The following is an 18,727-nucleotide window of genomic DNA, read 5'->3' on the forward strand; positions in this document are numbered from 1 at the left end:
GCGGGCGGCGGGCGTCGGGCGGCGGGCGGCGCGCGGGCAAGGGCAGGGGCTGCGGCGGGCAAGGGCAGGGCACGGGCGGCGGCGGCGCTCACTGGGGACGGGGGTGGCGGCGCGCAGGGCTTCGGCGTCGGCATCGGCGTCGGGGCAGGGCTTCGGCGTCGAGAGAGAGGAGAATGGGAAGTGGCGAAACTGCTAAGTGCAGTATATATAGACGTACCTTTAGTCCCGGTTGGGAAGGCGGACCGCGACTAAAGGGTACCTTTTAGTCGCGGTCCGCCTCCCCAACCGGGACTAAAGGCATTGTGTTGGAACTGGCGCGGTGCGGTAGGATGTTTAGTCCCACCTCGCTAGCCGAGAGGCTTCGACAGTGGTTTATAAGCGCGGCTGCGCTGACCACTTCGAGCTCCTCTCAAATGCAGGCTTACACGCCTATTCTGTCACTATGTGCCTGTGGGCCTACTGCCCTTCTGCGGGCCTGAATCCTGGCCCATTGATGGGTTTCTAGTCGTATTCAGGCCGTGGTGGCCCAGTAGGTGGCATATTTTTTATTTTTTGCCTGTTTTTTGTTTCTTTTTTGCTTTATTTATTTTGTTTTCTTTCTACTTACAACAAAAAACTTATTTATTTTATTTTGTTTCTAATTACTTATTTATTTTACTTTATGATAATTATTTTTGCTATTAAAGTTTCTAACAAAAAAAGTTCTTTATGAAAATTCTTTTAGCTTTCAATGATTTTGAACAGAAAATACTTCGATAATTTTAGTTGAATCAATTTTATTTATGTTATTAAAATTTATTTTATTTTGTTTGTACTTATATATTTTATTAAAGTTTATATTATTTTGTTTCTAATTCATTTTAAAATCTTAAAAATACAATTATATATCAAAAAATCAGAAAATAAAACTAATTCATTTTAAATTCTTAAAAATACAAATAATATATCAAAAAAATCAGAAAAATAAAACTAATTCATTTTAAAATCTTAAAAATACAATTATATATCAAAAAAATAGAAAAATAAAACTAATTCATTTTAAAATACCTTGAAGGTTTGACAAAAGGTTTGATACATCATTCAGTTCATCAACCAAATACAAAGTTTGGTACAATAAATTATTACACATCAATTCTTCCCTTGTGTCCCTGCTTGCTTACGATTGTGCCGTATCCATGGAGCATCCTCATCATTTAACTTAATGCTTGGGTCAGTGTTCACTTTGAAGGGCGGAATTTCACCAAACATATTATAATCTTCTGACATGTCTGTCTTGTCCTCCACTCCCACGATGTTTCTTTTCCCTGAAAGAACAATGTGGCGCTTTGGATCATCGCATGATGTACTGATCGTTTTCTTATCTTTCCGTTTCCTCGGTTTGCTACTCATGTCCTTCAAATAAAAAACCTGAGCGACATCTTTGGCAAGGACGAATGGTTCGTCAAGGTAACCAAGATTGTTGAAATCCACCATTGTCATTCCGTATTGCTCGTCCACCTTTACCCCACCTCCTGTTAGCTTGAACCATTTGCACCGGAACAAAGGGACCTTAAAGGAGGGTCCATAGTCAAGTTCCCATATCTCCTCTATGTAACCATAATATGTGACCTTTCGCCCATTCTCGGTTGCTGCATCAAAGCGGACACCACTGTTTTGGTTGGTGCTCTTTTTATCTTGGGCGATGGTGTAAAATGTATTCCCATTTATCTCGTACCCTTGGAAAATCGTTATAGTCGAAGATGGTTTCTTGGCCAACATGTACAGCTGATCTCCAACATCATTGTCATTCATTAAATGTTTTCGCAACCAACTGCCGAAAGTCTCCATGTGGGCCTTTCTAATCCAGGATTCAGGCTTCCCCGGGTTGTCCGAGCGTAAAATATTCTTGTGTTGCTCGAAGTACGGAGCCACAAAGCTGGAATTTTGCAGAACTGTGTGGTGTGCTTCAGTCATAGAATGACCGTCCATACATATCGTGGATTTCCTTCCGATCTTGCCTTTTCCACTTAGTCTCCCCTCGTGCCGCGATTGAGGAATACCAATCGGCTTAAGGTCAGGAACATAGTCAATACAGAACTCAATTACCTCCTCATTTCCATAGCCCTTGACGATGCTTCCTTCTGGCCTAGCACGGTTACGAACATATTTATTTAATACTCCCATGAACCTCTCAAAGGGGAACATATTGTGTAGAAATACAGGACCGAGAGTGGAAATCTCTTCGACTAGGTGGAGCAGGAGGTGCGTCATAATATCGAAGAAGGATGGTGGGAACACCAACTCGAAACTGACAAGGCATTGGACCACATCGTTCTATAACCGTGGTAGATCTTCTGGATTGATTACCTTCTGAGAGATTGCATTGAGGAATGCACATAGCTTCACAATGGCTACTCGAACATTTTCCGGTAGGAGCCCCCTCAAAGCAATCGGAAGCAATTGCGTCATAATCACGTGGCAGTCGTGAGACTTCAGGTTTTGGAACTTTTTCTCCGCCATGTTTATTATTCCCTTTATATTCGATGAGAAGCCAGACGGGACCTTCATACTGCTCAGGCATTCAAAAAAAATGACCTTCTCTTCTTTGGTAAGAGCGTAGCTGGCACGACCTTGAAACCATTCCGGATGCCGGTCATCTGGGTCTTTCAAAAGTTGCTGGTCCTGCCGTGCTTCCTTTGTATCATTTGTCTTCCCATACACGCCCAAGAAGCTTAGCAGGTTCACGCAAATATTCTTCGTAACATGCATCACGTCGATTGCAGAGCGGACATCTAGGACTTTCCAATATTCTAGCTCCCAAAATATAGATTTCTTCTTCCACATGGGTGCGTGCCCGTCAACTCCCCGCGGAACTGATTGTCCGCCAGGACCCTTTCCAAAGATGACTTTCAAATCCTTGACCATATCAAATATCTCAGCACCAGTACGTTCCGCAGGCTTCGGCCGGTGATCTGCCTTGCCGTTGAAATGCTTGCCTTTCTTTCTTACGTTATGATTTCGGGGAAGAAATCGACGATGACCCAGGTACACGTTCTTCTTACAATTAACCAAACATACACTTTCAGTCTCATGTAAGCAGTGCGTGCATGCATTGTATCCCTTATTTGTCTGTCCCGAAAGGTTACTGAGAGCAGGCCAATCGTTGATGGTTACAAAAAGCAACGCTCGTAGGTCAAATTCCTCTCCTTTGTGCTCATCCCAGACACGTACACCAGGTCTGGCCCACAACTGTAAAAGTTCATCAACTAATGGCCTTAGGTACACATCGATGTCGTTCCCGGGTTGCTTTGGACCTTGGATGAGCACTGGCATCATAATGAACTTCCGCTTCATGCACAACCAAGGAGGAAGGTTGTAGATGCATAGAGTCACGGGCCAGGTGCTATGGCTGGAGCTCTGCTCGCCAAAAGGATTCATGCCATCAGTACTTAGACCAAATATTATGTTCCTTGCGTCAGCTGCAAAATCTTTGAACACTCTGTCGATCTTTCTCCATTGCGTTCCATCAGCGGGGTGTCTCAACTCCCCGTCGGACTTACGGTCCTCTTTGTGCCATCGCAACGACTTGGCATGCTTTTTGTTCATGAACAGACGTTTCAACCGTGGTATTATAGGAGCATACCACATCACCTTGGCGGGATCCCTCTTCCTGGGTTTCTCGCCCTCAACATCGTCACCAGGGTCATCGCCTCTGATCTTATAACGCAATGCAGTGCATACAGGGCATTCATTCAAATTCTCGTATTCACCGCGGTAGAGGATGCAGTCGTTAATGCATGCATGTATCTTCAGAACCTCTAAACCTAGAGGGCAGACAACCTTCTTTGCTTTGTACGTACTGGCGGGCAACTCGTTATTCTTCGGAAACATATTCTTCAACATTTTCAGCAAATTTTCAAATGATGAGTCACCTACACCTTCCTGTGCCTTCCATTTTAGCAAATCCAGAGTGCAGCCCAGCTTTTTCAGACTATTATCGCATCCTGGATACAACGACTTTTTGTGATCCTCTAACATGCGATCCAAATTCTCCCTATCCTTGTCAGTTTCGCAGCGTCTCCGTGCATCAGCAATGGTCCGACCAAGATCATCAGCGGGCTCATCATGTGCCTCTTCTTCACCTTCACCTAACCCTTCCCCACCTTCAGCATCATCCTCCATGAAAGTATCACCGAAATGATCATGATAGTTGTCATCGATATCATCCCCTTCTTCATCTTCTTCCATTCTAACCCCTCTTTCTCCATGCTTGGTCCAACAATTATAGCTTGGCATGAAACCGTGCCGAAGCAGGTGCATGTGAACGTCTCTTGAGGAGGAGTAACCCTTCTGATTCTTACAGACAGCACATGGACAGATAATAAAACCTTGCTGCTTGTTCGCATTTGCCACTACGGGGAAATCTTTCAAACCCGTAGTGAACTCGCCGGAGAGTCGGGGACCGTACATCCATTGCCGATTCATCTGCATTATTATTATATAAAGTATATAATTAACCATCATGCATTTGTTAAACTAACTAGCTAGAAATAATACAAATTAAACAATGAACTACACACATGCATATTTTATCAATGACACATGAAAGGTTCAAGTTGCTAACCGCGATCGCGGAGGAAAAATAAATGAGAAAGCTCAAGTGTGGCTCGGACACTTCATATCATGTTTGTTTCAGGCTCTCGGGCATTTCATCGAACACCTTGTGTGCATAGGAGGAACCAAAAGCAAACCCACCACCCCCTTCTGAAAATTGTGAAGTGAGCTGAGTGAAGTGAAGTGAGATGAGTCCTATATATAGGGATGGGCCTTTACTCCCGGTTGGCCTGGCCAACCGCGACTAAAGGCCTTCGGGGACCTTTAGTTCCGGTTGGCCAGTCCAACCGGGACTAAAGCCCCTCCCGTCCGCCAGCTGTCGACCGAGCGCGCTGGGCCCAGATAGTTGGTCGCGGGTCTCCTCCCGAACTGCGACTAAAGACCCCTTTTGTCGCGGTTCGATTATTTTGGGGACTAATGGGGGCGTATGGAAGCCTATTTTTCTACTAGTGGATGTGATCCTTACATGAACTCTTAGTGATATGAATTATTTGAAGATGTAGTCCTTATTTGAAGCATTCCTACGTGTAAGATCCAAAAGAACCTGCCCTTTGGGGCTACACTACATGCCCATGGGATTGTAAAAAAAAGAACAAAAAAAGTTCGGCCACATTGACATCTTCACACAACCAAACCATCAGCAGAAGGATGAAATGCTCTCTGTGTATTGATTCCACCCACAACGGTACAAGATATACAAGGGAGCCATAACAAGAAGCCCGATAGAAGTGGCACGCAGGCCCGGGCGTGGCTCAGATCCTAAATACAAGGGCTACATGTACAGAACAGATACATACATACATCACAAGTTAACACCCCCCCTCAGCCGGAACTCCATTTTGATGGACGTTGAGGCTGTCTCTGAACTCATGAAAAACCTGTGATGGTAGTCCTTTTGTGAACAAGTCGGCGAACTGTGAGCTGGATGGAACGTGTAAGATGCGAGCTTCACCAAGTGCCACTCGGTCACAAACAAAGTGGAGATCAATCTCTATATGCTTCGTACGTTGATGTTGGATGGGGTTGGAAGCAATATAGGAGGCGCTAATGTTGTCACAATAGACAATGGTGGCACAAGAAGGTGGGCGCCGGAGTTCATGCAGGAGTTGGCACAACCAACATGACTCGGCGACACAGTTAGCGTCGCCACGGTATTCGGCCTCCGCACTCGAACGGGATACGGTGGCTTGTCGCTTGGATGACCAGGACAACAAGTTGCGACCGAGGAAGACACAAAAGCCGGATGTAGACTTGCGGGTGTCCGGGCATCCTGCCCAATCCGCATCGGTGTAGGCCACGAGCTCATGAGAGGTGGACTTGTAGAGTTGCAAGCCATAGTGAGTGGTGCCTCGCAAGTACCGAAGAATGCGCTTGATAAGCTGCATGTGAGAGTCGCGAGGGGCATGCATGAAGAGACACACTTGTTGAACTGCATAAGAGATGTCCGGTCGAGTGAGTGTGAGATATTGGAGAGCGTCGGCAAGACTCCGGTAGGTGGTAGGATTGTCCAAGAGGCAACCATCAAGAGCAGAAAGCTTAGAGTGGGTGTCGATGGGTGTAGAGACTGGCTTGCAGTTGAGCATTTTGGCCCGGTCAAGAATTTCGAGGGTATATTGTTGTTGGCACAAGAACAATCCATGGTGGTTGGGTGTGACGTTGATGCCTAGAAAATGATGAAGCTCACCGAGATCGGTCATGGAGAACTCTCGTTTGAGAGAGTGGATGATGTGGTTGAGAGCATGATTGGTGCTAGCGGTGAGAATAATGTCATCAACGTAGACTAGTAGATAGGCAACAGAAGCACCATGGTGGAGTATGAAGAGAGAAGAGTCACTCTTGGAGGCGTGGAAGCCAAGGGACAAGAGGAATGACCGAAAACGATGGAACCTTGTGCGAGGAGCTTGCTTCAACCCATAGAGAGACTTGTGAAGGAGACACACATGATCCGGCCGAGAGGAGTCCACAAACCCGGCGGGTTGAGAACAATACACTGTCTCCTTGAGGTCGCCATGAAGAAATGCATTCTTTACGTCGAGTTGGTGGATAGGCCAGGATTGTGAGGTGGCAAGACTGAGCACAACCCGAATAGTGGCAGGTTTGACAACCGGACTGAACGTCTCATCATAGTCGACACCCTCCTTTTGTGTGAAGCCACGGACCACCCACCGTGCCTTGTACCGCACCAAAGAGCCATCGGGATTGAACTTATGGCAAAATATCCACTTGCCGGTCACCACGTTGACACTTGCAGGCTTGGGAACCAAAGACCAAGTCGAATTTTTTATTAAAGCATCGTATTCATCTAACATTGCACGTTGCCAATTATGGTCTTTGAGAGCGTAGCGGTAAGTTGGTGGAATAGGGGAGATATGAGGGGGTGGGTGGAAAGAAAAAGACGTTTGGGCTGACAAAAACCAGATTTGGCTCGAGTCAGCATTTGATGCGAGTTGTGCGAAGCCTTAATTGGCTGGGCACGAGCAGGGAGACGTGGCTGAACGGGAGTGGTTGGCGCGGAATGAGAGGAGGATGGCGTGGGGTCCGGGGTGGGACTGGCGGGTGCGAGATCTGAGGAGGATCCGCGATCAGAGGCAGTGGGGGCGTGATCCGAGGGAACGGGCGGGACGGGTGCGTGATCCGAGGGAGCAGGCGGGGTGGGTGCGGCAGGCGTGCAACCCGAGGAGGAGCGTGGGGGTGGAGGCAGGGGAGCGCATGGGCGTGGGGCACGTGGAGGGGTGGGTCGGGCTATCGGTAGGCAGGCGGGCTGGGATTGGCGTGCATGGGGGGTCGCATCAGGCGGATTCGGTGGGGCCAGGGATGAGGTAGGTGGCGAGCTGGGCAGAGGATCTAGGATGGCAGGCGAGGGGATCCGTGCGGGATTTCCTGCGGCTGGGGAAGGTGGGAGCGACGGTGTGGCTGGGGCGTAAGGAAAAACGCTCTCGTCAAAAACGACGTGACGAGACACGATGACCCAACGCCTAGTGAGGTCGTAGCATCTGCAGCCTTTGTGCTCAAGTGGGTAACCTAGAAAGACGCAGCGCGTGGAGCGTGGAGCAAGTTTGTGAGAGGAGGTAGCATAGAGATTAGGAAAACAAAGACACCCAAACACGCGTAGGTGGTCGTAAGTTGGGGAAATGCCATGAAGCATGTAATAAGGAGTTTGATCATGAATGGGCACGGGAAGGTCTGCGGTTTAAGAGATAGGTGGCGGTGTGGAGGGCTTCGACCCAGAAGGGTGGAGGTAAATGAGCTTGTAGGAGGAGAGTACGGATGATGTCATTTGTGGTGCGGATTAAGCGTTCGGCCTTCCCATTTTGCGGTGAAGTGTGAGGGCAAGAGAAGCGGTATGTGATGCCGTTGGTGGAGAAGAAGGACCGCAAAGTGGAGTTGATGAACTCGCCGCCGTTGTCGCATTGTAGGGCCTTAATGATTACATTGTACTGAGTACGAACTAAGGAGAAAAAGCGAAGGAGAGTGGAAGAGGTGTCCGACTTGTTATGGAGGGGAAATGTCCACGAGAAGTGTGTGTAATCATCAAGTATAACCAAATAGTATTGATAACCAGAGAAGCTTACAACAGGGCTTGTCCATAAATCACAATGAAGAAGCTCAAAGGGAGCATAAGTGCGGCTACTAGAAGAAGGAAAGGGAAGGCGCGGCTGACGGCCAAGTTGGCACGCAGTACATGGGATATGCGCATTTTTATTACATGAAGGGGGAAACTCTTGGGCAGCTAAGGAAGACAGTGTCTGTGGGCTGGGGTGGCCGAGCCGGCGATGCCACACGTCAGCAGTGGAGACGGTGGCAGAAAGGGCAGTGCACCGCGTCTTGTTATTACTGAAGAACGGATAGAGGTCGCCGGAGCTAGCGGAGATCATGAGTACCCTCCTGGTGCGAAGATCCTTCACAAGAAAGCCAAAGGGGTAAAATTCAATAGAACATGAGTTGTCTTTGGTGAACTAGCGTACAGAGATGAGACTCGTGACTACATTAGGAGAAAATAACACATCGTGAAGATGAAAGTTGTGGGGATGGAGTGTGGTGGAACCGGTGGCATGGATGGGAAGATGGGTGCCATTGCCAACAACAATGCTAGAGAAAGGATGCTTTAAAGAAGAATTCGAGAAGGTGAGGTTACCAGAGTTGCCGGTGACGTGGGAGGCGGCCGCTGTCGAGGTACCACTCGGAAGGAGCGGCGCTGTTGTTGGGGAAGCCGGAGGCGCTGTAGGCGGCTTGGAGCATGGCGAGGTGGTCCCACGACGGCTGCTGGGGTGGAGGCGCGGGGTAGCCGGAGAACTGCATCTGGTACGCCTGGGCGTGGGAGCCAGGCCGAGGACCGAGCACACCGGCAGAGTTCGGAGGGACCCAACCGGGCCGCGGGTTGCCAGATCCGCGCCCCTGCGGGAAGCCGTTGCCGCGTTCGGAGCTGCGATCGACGCGGTCGCCCTGGCGAGTGCTGGAGGAGGCGCCAGTGGTGGAGGCGGGGCCGGAGGGGCCGCCGTTCCCGGTGACGGCGAGGATGGGAACGGGCTCGTCGGCCACGCGCTGGGCGAGGTTTTCCTCTGCGAGCTTCAAGCGCGAGAAGACCGTCTCGAACGGCGGCAGAGGCACGGTGTCACCCAGGACAACGCGAATGGTGTCGAGCCGTTTGTCGATGTCGTGGAGAAACTGGGTGGTGAGGTCCACCTTGGTGACGGCGTGGTCGATGTCGGCCAAACCAGCGGTGAGAAGCTTCATGCGGCGGGCATATTCCGCAACGGAGAGGTCGCCTTGTTTGAGATTGCGGTATTGCCAATTCAGCATCATGTAGTGAGCCGCACAAGGTGGCGTCGATCTCGCGCTGAAGAGCAGTGGCATTCGGAGGAAGGGGGTGCTCGATGAACTGGGTGACGCCGTAGCGGATGAGAACGAGGAGAAAGAAAGACTTGCACTTGTGGTAGTTGTGGTCGTCGGGGTTGAGGAGAAATTTGATGTGGTTCTGAATGCTGTCGCGGAAGATAGGGTGTGGAGAGGGCGTGGCAGTGAAGGAGAGCGGCGGCGGCGGAGAAGAGAACAGGGGGGCGAACTGGGTACCGGTGGATGGGGAGGAGCCGCTGTTGGAGGAAGAAGACGTCCCAAAGACGAAGGGGGGCGAGGTGCTCATGGCGGCGGTGGTGCCGCGGCTGGTGGCCGAGGAGGAAAGAACGCCCGGCGAGGCAGTGGAGCTGGTGGCCATGGGCATTGTGGATCATTCCAGCATGCTACACACTTGCATCCTTGTTGCAATAACTCGCACAATCATTGTCATTGCACTTGCCCTTTTTTATGCCTATATATAGAGTAATACCGAAAGAAAATTAGACAAAAAAGTGTGACATCTCATTCAATTTGCGCCTGGATCATCAGTGGGCGCGCATTTCAGCAGCAGTAGCGGTGGAGAAACAACATTCGCCTCACAACCAAATGATATAAGAGTTTGTTAAATGACAATAATATAACATGTTTCTTCTTTTCACAAGATCAGCTCAGCTTCAACTCAAATAATATATCTTCTTTTCATATCAAACTAGTACATTATTCAGTAGAAAATATTGCAGTTACACAACAATGCACCAAACATCATAATCTAACCAAAATTTGCCTACCAAAAAGCTATGCTTCCCTTGCAATGGATCAAGTCTTATACAACCAAGGATACATAAGAAACTATCTATTGCTGTGCCACATTGTTACATGATTTTCCTGCAAGAACCAACAAAACTGCAGGACAAAGCAACCAACCCAGCAAGGAAGGAAGAGAGCTGGACTAGAGATTTCGCTGCGGCATGACCCTTCCTTCCGGCGGCACCCTCTTGTCGACGCGGCCCATCTTGCTGGGTGGCCACACCACGTGTGTCACCCTCCCCTGCACCAGACCAAGCGGCACCTGCGTGCACCACACAACAAAAGAAATCAAACTTAATATCAGCCACAAATGTAAGTTGCCCTAGCATGTGTGCTGGTGCTTGTGTTAAACCAAAAATACCAAAAGACAAACCAGCATGTCTGCTGGATTTGAATGAATTTCAAACTGCAGGTGGACTGTATGTAGTCCATCAACAGTAACAGTAACCAAATGAACATGACACCATATATAGCAGCATAAAAAATAGCACCAACACAAGTGTGATACGTTTGTTTTCCTTTTAGTACTCCCTCCGTAAACTAATATAAGAGCATTTAGATTACTATTTTAGTTATCTAAACACTCTTATATTAGTGTATATAGATGCATTTTAAGTGTAGATTCATCCATTTTGCTCTGTATGTAGTCCACCTAGTAGAATCTCTACAAAGACTTATATTTAGGAACGGAGGGAGTAGATCGAAGCGGAAGATATAAACAGAGGAATACAACAAGGATGCGTAAGAAGAGGTAAGATGGCAATGCAAGATGAAGACACTCAGAACAAAGGAGCAGCTTCATGTTGGCTTGATCTGAACCATAACGGATGATATTTGGGTTTAAATAAAATGGAATGGAATAGATTAGGCTGAGGCTTATGCCCTTGTCATCCAGAACCAAGAGGGGTTTGACTTGTTCATGTCAGGCGCTAATAATGCCATGTAGGCCTAAGGTGATTCGTCTGTCTATCGAGATGATGCGAAAGAAATACTGAATATTCAATGGATGCTAGAACGTCCTCTTACAGGGCCGTAGGAAATATGACTTGTTTGTGTCAGGTGCTAAGTAATTAAGCTACGTATATATCAATCTTTTTTATCTGACCAAATGATTAAGCTTTGGTAAGCACCGCGCATTACAAAGGAACCGCTTTCGCATCGCCTTTAATAAAATCATGAACACTGGCTATGCCGCCGGCCACCAATATTATTATTATTATTATTATTATTATGCGGTTGATACTGATTATCGCAGATTTGTGTGACCAGATGCCGCCGAGGAAATTTCCAAGGGACAAGAGGAGAATGTGTTTCTTACAGGGCCGTAGGATCTCGAGTCCCAGCTGGCGCTGCCATTGTCCCCTTCCACCCAGCAGTGGCCCTCCGGAATCTGCCGGATCTCCTCCTTGTCCGGGACGCTGATCCAGTCGCCGGGCAGCCCAATCAGCCTCTTGATCGTCCTGCTCCGGTGGTCCGCCGGCGACCTGCATACACACATACATGCAGCAGCATCAGAGAACCACCTGTCAAGATTCAGTATCGAAATCACAGGATTCAGAAAACCATGAGCGAGGTTTCTTACACGAAGACGACGACCTCGCCGCGGGAGTAGTCGTAGAGGGGGCTCCGCTTCACCACCGCGTACTCGCGTCCGTCTGCCGGCGTCACTCCGGCGGTCAGAAATCGGCGAGGGATCCGGTCCGGTCCGGTGGTGGGTTGTGTCGTGGGTGCGTGTGGACGGGGAGGGGGTGGGCTTACCTGCTGTGGTGCCGTCCAAGGTGGGGCGCATGGAGCCGCCGTGGACGGCGGCGACGGAGAAGTAGCGGTCGGAGACGGTGATGCCGATGAGGGAGCCGCCGATGCACGCCTTCACCACCGGCTTCAGCGCCGCCCACGCCATGCCCTCCCTCCCTCCCTCCCACGCCGCTGAGGCGCGACTGCTCGCCGTCAAGAGCGAGGCGGCGACGGCGACGGTGGCGGCGGCGGCGGGGAGTACGGGGAGTAGTATTCTGCAGCAAGGAAAAACCCCAGCTTTGTTTCTTGTCTTGTCCTTTTCTTTTTTTCCTTTATTTATTTACCGAGTTTCTTACAACTGTTTCGTGGAGTAGAACAATTTTTTTTTTGAGAAGGGGTGGGCTTTTATCACCTTTTACATTTTCCTAATATTGACGTGATTTATAAAATTCCCAAAAAAAAAACCTTTAGCATCCTACACATAATAAAAATGGCACTGAGAACTATGTACCACCGAACAACCATTATCGCCGTCAAAACGAGCCCCTGACAAGCCGTTGTCGTCACTCCCATACCAGAGTTGGTCTGACCTTATCGATGACATCCGGAAAGCCTTTGTGCATGTGCCCCTAGGAACCAGCCGTCGTCCTGGTATAACCTTTGAACCGATCTAAAGAATCTGGCATCAAATATTGTCAGCGTGTACGCACGGCGAGAACCTAATTTGTTATCCTGAGGACCTGGCAAGAATCTATTCGTTTTGATGGACAAACTTGAGGAGGATCGAAACCCAGAAGACTGACTCAAAGAAGAAGTGCCGCCATCCGTTCGAGCGCCGCCAAAAGCGAGAATTACTATCTACTACCGAAGACGGGGCACCAGGATTCCCCTTCCCGACATTAGCTGCCGGAGTGGATGTAGAGGGGAGTCAATCCATGAACTCGTTGGTGAAGATCAAGGGATCCTAGTCGCCTTTTGAAATGAAAAGAAAGACACTTGTAATAAATCTCAATAAAAAACCCTTCTTGGCATGTACACATGTCGCGGATGTATCAGTTTTCGACCAGCTTTCCTCATAAACTGGCAATTCTCTTTGTTTATCGAAAAGTCAAAGCAATTTTTTTATTGGAATGCCAAAGCTCCTATTGACTGACTGTTCGGGAAAAAAATCACGCTCTACTTTTTATGTAGAGTTGAATTGAGACATTTTATTGTATAATTCATTTTTAAGGGTTGGCTATATATTAACTCCGAGGGGTAAAAATATAAACTAAATGTAACAACACAACATGTTGAGTAAATTAGGGAAAATCCACGGTGGGCTCCCCTGAAGGTGGCAATGCAGATGAACCCGGGAGGTGGGCGGCGTGGATCAGATTTTGTCCCAATTCAGGCATGATCTGGATCATGAGGTCGCGGCTGTTGTGTGGTTGTCTGCCTGTAGTTGGTGCAGTCACTGCCGATGGCATTGGCGCCCGTGACTATGCAGATGGAGGATGATGGCTCAGCGTTGCGTGTTCGCGGTCGTGCGGGGATGGAAGATGGGTTGTGTGCTCTTGTTCGTGCAGGTTATTGGTGGTCTATGTCATTCTAGCTATGACGACAAGGTGTTGAGGCGACGGGGATGTGATCGAACATGGACTGTGTTGCCCCAATCCGATGGGCAGGGCTAGAGGTGTGCGATGTTACGGATGAAAATCCTGCCCTCTTCGACGGTGGCGGTGGCGACGACACCCACACCTTCTCCTCTTTGGAGGTGTCGCCAAGTTGTGTCGGCATCTCCACCCCTCACATTTTGTGTTTGGTTGTTGTCTCCGGGCGGAAGCCAGCGTTCGACTTGGAATCGTTGATGGGAGCATCGTGTACGGAGACACGGCCTGGAGGTCCGGTGTTGTGTTTCCTTTGGTGCCTGTTTCTTGGGGTTGATTGGATTCTATTTCTTGGTGTCTTACTTACTTGTGGGGCCTCCGAGTGGGTGGTTATAGGGAGGGAGGGTGGCTGTGGGCCCGAGACGTCAGCCTCGTAGTACGCAGTTGGCTTCCTTCCCCACCCATCTCTCCCATCTCTCTGCTCTTGTCTTGTGAGAGAGAAAAGAAAAGAAAAGAAAAGAAAGATGGCAGTTTGATCTCATCCATCCTCTCCTCCTCCTCCTCCACCGCCGCACGCCACCGGAGCCGAGCCGAGTCGACTGCGGCGGAGCGCACCGGAGATCTTCCTTCCTTCCTTCCTTCCTTGTCGGTAAGGTAAGCCCTCGGTCGGGTCGGGTCGGGTCGATCCCCCTCTTCTCCTTCTCCTTCTCCTTGTCCTTCTCCTCTGATGTGGTTAGGTTGTGCGCCGCGGATGGATCTGATTCTTTTTTTTTGAAAGATCCAGCAAAATGCTGGCTTGATTCGATTTAGCAGGAAGGATGGATCTGATTCTGATCCAGCCAGCTCCAGGTCTCCTTCCTTCCTTCCTTCCTTGTACTCCAGTATGTATGGTTTGGTGGATGGATGTGCTCTATGAGGTCCCGTCCGTCGCCTTGCTGCTGATTGAACCAACCATGCTATACTATGCTATCCTATCCTATCCTATCCTATCCTATCCATGGTTGATGCAATTACTATGTGCCATTCTTTCTTTCTTTCTTTCTTTTCTCCTCCCTCCCTCCCTCCCTCCCTCCCTGTGTACCTATCTATCTACTCTTTGGTTTGGTCAGAGTCAGATATGGTTTGTTTGATGAGGGGAGGGGAGGGGATTCATACAAACTCTAGTCTTTTTGCTTCTTTCCCTGTTTCTTGAGAGATCTCTCTCTCTGTTTGCTTGATATAATACATTATTATTACTCCCTACTTTCCCTTTTCTTTCATGCTTCTGCTTGCCTGTCTCTCATCTTTACTCACATGATCATCTCCCTCCCCACCTCTGCTCTGCTACCACCCATGAAATGAAATTGCTCTTCTCTGTAATGATATGATGATGATATTGCTCTTCCTGTATTTATGTATGGTCACTCCTCTTCCTCATAGCCGTGTCATACCCTCTAATTAAATCACTTTAGTCGACGCAATAGTTATGCTTTCTTTCACTGCTTGTCACGGATGAGTGGGCAGGGCTTGATTCACTTCACCCTACTAGCTGCTGTGTGATGCAACTGACCGACTGTCTTATGTTCATGTGATGCTGTTGATTATCCACCATTCTGTCTGTTATGCTGAAGCCGCTCTTCTGCAGATAACCAGGTTCTGTGGGCATGTCTGACAGCGAGAAAGAAGTGCCAGTGGAGGTCGAAGGCGCGACCCGGGGGGCCGACTGGGAGGTGGTCACGCTCACAGCCTCCACCTACGCGGCTGCGCCCAGCGGACCAGAAGGAGGAGCAGAGGGCAGGAGGCTCGGCGACGACAACGACGGCCGGGGCTCGTCCAGCACGCTGCTCATGTCGGACCACTTCGTGTTCCCCCCCAGCGAGCACGAGAACCTGCCCATAGAGACCGCCCTGCTCGAGCCTCAGGAAAGCACCAGCGTGGAAGATGCCGGCTTCAAGAATGTTGGTGGAGGCTACGATGATGGGTCCGAGACTGTCAAGTACTATGACGAGGGGAAGAGCCTGTCGGTACGTGACGCCGAGATGATGATGGGTGATGTGGCTGAGTTCCACGCAGAAGATGACGCACGCGGTTACATTGTCCATGATGATGATGATGATTCCCAGGACAAGTCTGATGTGCCTCCTCAGGACAGCAGCAGCAGCAGCAGCAAGGACCGCGGCTCTGGTGCCCCCTGCCAGTGCTGGTTGAAGAAGCACATGTCATGCCTGTATGACCAAGCTAAGGACACTAATCATCTCTGGGGTGCGGTGGTCGTGGCTGCCCTGGTTGGCCTTGTCATCTTGTGGCGCAAAGACAAGTTGCACATGAGCTGCCTTAAATGGCGCTCTCGCTCGGCAGTCAGGTATGCACTTATTAAGCTATCTGTTTCTTATCAACTCTGATTTATGTTCCGTAGGGTTGAGTCAATATCCTACTGCATTCTGTGGAAAAGAGGTGCAGCCTAGCTCTTTCCATATATTTGGCAGTGTACATACAGTTGTTGAATATTTATGGTCAGTAATGTGCGTGTTAGTTGCTTACTCTGTGCGCACCATCATCTTTACTCTCTCCTTAGCATGCGCTCAGCTTAGTGTTTCTTTCAGCAGTACTGGAGAAATCCATTTTGTGCAGTAAGCTACTCTTTTCTGATTTTCCTTGCTCAGTTATGGGCCTGAAAAATCATTGAACTCCCTGTTACACCTCTCCCCAGTGTTAGAACATCACGCGCACATGCTTCCTGAAATTAAGTATGTGCGTTGATTTATTTTCTTTGTTAAGAAGTTAGTGGGGTGTAGTTTCTGTTGAAGGTTTTTTAGAGATAGTGTGGCATGGTTAAAATTGAGCAGTAGAATAACTGTTTGAATAGTTCATTAGTTCTGAAATCGTGAGATATCATGTTGGTTTTGATATGGATTATGTATTAAATAGACACACCAGTCACTGATTTTGCTTCATTTGGCATGAGCTGTATGTACACTGCTAAATACTGATTATGTGTTAAATAGTACAGATGATGAGTTAATTTTTTGCTGCTATTTTTATTGATGTTCATTATTGCATAAAAAACAGCAAATTCGATTTGATTCAGATTTCACTTTGGCTTAGTATGAATTATGAAGTAGTGACTATTAAATATTCCAACCTATCATTTTAAGTATTGTCACTGATGTGCATGTTAGTGTTGCTTCGAGCAGTGCTAGCAGTATGCCTGGTGTGTGCCATCAGTAGACTCTCCTCAGCATGTGTTCAGATTGGCCTAGAATTTTCTTTGACGCTTAGCGTAATGTTCCTTCGAGCACTAGTAGCAAAATTTATCTTGTGCAGTAAGGTACTGTTTCTGTTTTTTCTTGCCTAGTTATGGGCCTGAAGACTGATTGGACTCCCTGTTACATCTCCTGGGCAGTTTATTCCTTTATCATGGCCCAGCATCTCCCCCTGTTAGCGGGGCGTAGTTTTTGTTTAAATTTGATAGAGATGTTGTGTGGCAAGTAGCAAGTAGCAAGTAGTCAGCCAAATGATGTTGTGATTTGTGAGATACAGCTTTGGTTTCAGTACGAATTACGTATTAAGTATTCACATCAGCCACTGATTTTGCTTCATTTAGCATGACCTTAGTACGGATAATGAGGTAACTTTTCGTTGCTATTTTTACCCACGTTCAATATTGCATAGCAGACAGCAAAAATCCATCCATTTACAGCAAAGTAGGATTTGATCCAGATTTCACTTTGGTTGAGTATGAACTACAAAACAGTCAATCACTGATTTTGCTGAACTTGGAATGAACTTAGTACAGATAATGAGATCTTCTTTTTGATTGCTACCTTTTGAAGTTGGTATGGATACTGAAATGGTACATAAAGTGGGATTCTTACCCATTTTTTATGATGTGAGTGGTTAGTCTGCCTAAAAGTGGTGGATGCTATTTCAGCACCTTAGATATCAAGTTAGTTTACACCGGCAGTGTGCCAAGTTTCTCTCTTTTGCAACATTAGGACACCCAGTTCTCATCTCTATCTGATTCAAACATGTTTGCTGTTGCGTTTGTATTTACAGTGGAATACTCCGTATTATCATTTTCTGAACTTGTATGCAGTCAGTAAATTGGTTCTTGTCATTTAACATTGTTAACATATCATCATTAGTATCATAATAGAACCTTCTTGTATTAATATTTTTGTATCTCATCATTTAGTTTGTTTATACAAGTCTTCTATGTGGGAAGCATACAGTTCACCTAGGTCCTTAACCTGTAACAGCGTCCTAACTGGTCAGACTGTTTGCTTTAACAAGCTATCAGTAAAAAACAATATGATATCATCTTGTACATTACCTTGGTTCTTGTGTTTCTATTATATTAGCGCACACTGATATCGTCTTGATGACAAAATATATATTAGAGATGATAATTCCTGATGTCCGTTGCCTTCTGCGAATCGTTATGTTTTTTGTTGCTGACTGATGCTCTGTTCTGTTGTCAGTTGATGATCCAATCCAATCCCCTGGACTGGTGGTCTTCTTCGTCGATACAATCTCTGATGAGTCTTCACAGATCGCCCTGGAAGTCATTATAACCAAGAAGAAGATGGCCATGCCAGTATGATTCGTGACAATGACGAAAGGGGTCTCTAGTTGTAATAATATATTAAGTTTGACAGGGTATTTGCTTGTTGCCAGGCTTGTGAGATGCCAAAGTTTCTTCTTGCTCTTGTACCCATAGTCGTCGTACCTTTGCACTGTTTAATACGAACGGCGCGCCCTTTCAAGTTTCTACTACTACATTTTGATGACGAATGGCTGTTGGAATGCGCAACTGCGTGCGGTGAAATCCATGCTTGAGAATTGGTACCTGGGAATCTATTTTGCTTTTGTGTCCCCTCCAAAGCTGTGTTTTTGGTCGTTCAGAATTTATCCATCAACATAAATCTTTTGTTAACCACTTTGTTCACTTGTTGCTAATGCATTTCATACATTGCCAGCGTCTCATTTTTTTCTGCATGGATAGTTATCACGCGTAAATCTGGATACTTGACCAAAAATCCTGAGAAAATCAGTTATAAACAAAATACGTATTTGTTTGTCTTGTTTCGGGAAAAACTGTTAGACCAAATCTCTTTTAGATTCAAAAAATCAGATACAATGGAATAATGACAGAAATAATATGCATACTTCTGTGGTGAATTTTCTGACAG

General features: G+C 47.5%; 3 protein-coding genes across 4 annotated transcripts; 1 reads left to right on the forward strand and 2 right to left on the reverse strand.

The window, feature by feature from the left end:
• Positions 1–1,920: 1,920 nt before the first annotated feature.
• On the reverse strand, positions 1,921–4,449 carry LOC141041879 (uncharacterized). Its single transcript, XM_073509432.1, has 2 exons — positions 3,443–4,449; positions 1,921–3,040 (listed from the first exon to the last, which is right to left on the reverse strand). Exons 1-2 carry the CDS (start codon positions 4,447–4,449, stop codon positions 2,314–2,316), a joined length of 1,734 nt encoding a protein of 577 aa, XP_073365533.1. The 3' UTR covers positions 1,921–2,313.
• Positions 4,450–10,099: 5,650 nt separating this feature from the next.
• On the reverse strand, positions 10,100–12,269 carry LOC109767515 (uncharacterized). Its single transcript, XM_020326272.3, has 4 exons — positions 11,992–12,269; positions 11,816–11,888; positions 11,552–11,717; positions 10,100–10,495 (listed from the first exon to the last, which is right to left on the reverse strand). Exons 1-4 carry the CDS (start codon positions 12,131–12,133, stop codon positions 10,376–10,378), a joined length of 501 nt encoding a protein of 166 aa, XP_020181861.1. The 5' UTR covers positions 12,134–12,269; the 3' UTR covers positions 10,100–10,375.
• A 1,699-nt stretch (positions 12,270–13,968) lies between these two features.
• On the forward strand, positions 13,969–18,325 carry LOC109767511 (ATG8-interacting protein 1). 2 transcript variants are annotated; one of them, XM_020326265.3, is made up of 3 exons: positions 13,969–14,210; positions 15,181–15,897; positions 18,017–18,325. In XM_020326265.3, the coding sequence occupies exons 2-3, from the start codon at positions 15,200–15,202 to the stop codon at positions 18,018–18,020; spliced, it is 702 nt and encodes a 233-aa protein (XP_020181854.1). In that variant the 5' UTR covers positions 13,969–14,210; positions 15,181–15,199; the 3' UTR covers positions 18,021–18,325. The 2 variants fall into 2 exon arrangements, with proteins under 2 accessions (XP_020181854.1, XP_040253371.1); XM_040397437.3 differs by having other exon boundaries at positions 13,986–14,205.
• The last annotated feature ends 402 nt before the right edge of the window (positions 18,326–18,727 follow it).

This window comes from Aegilops tauschii, chromosome 2 (assembly GCF_002575655.3).
Source record: "Aegilops tauschii subsp. strangulata cultivar AL8/78 chromosome 2, Aet v6.0, whole genome shotgun sequence".
Taxonomy (NCBI): Eukaryota; Viridiplantae; Streptophyta; class Magnoliopsida; order Poales; family Poaceae; genus Aegilops; species Aegilops tauschii.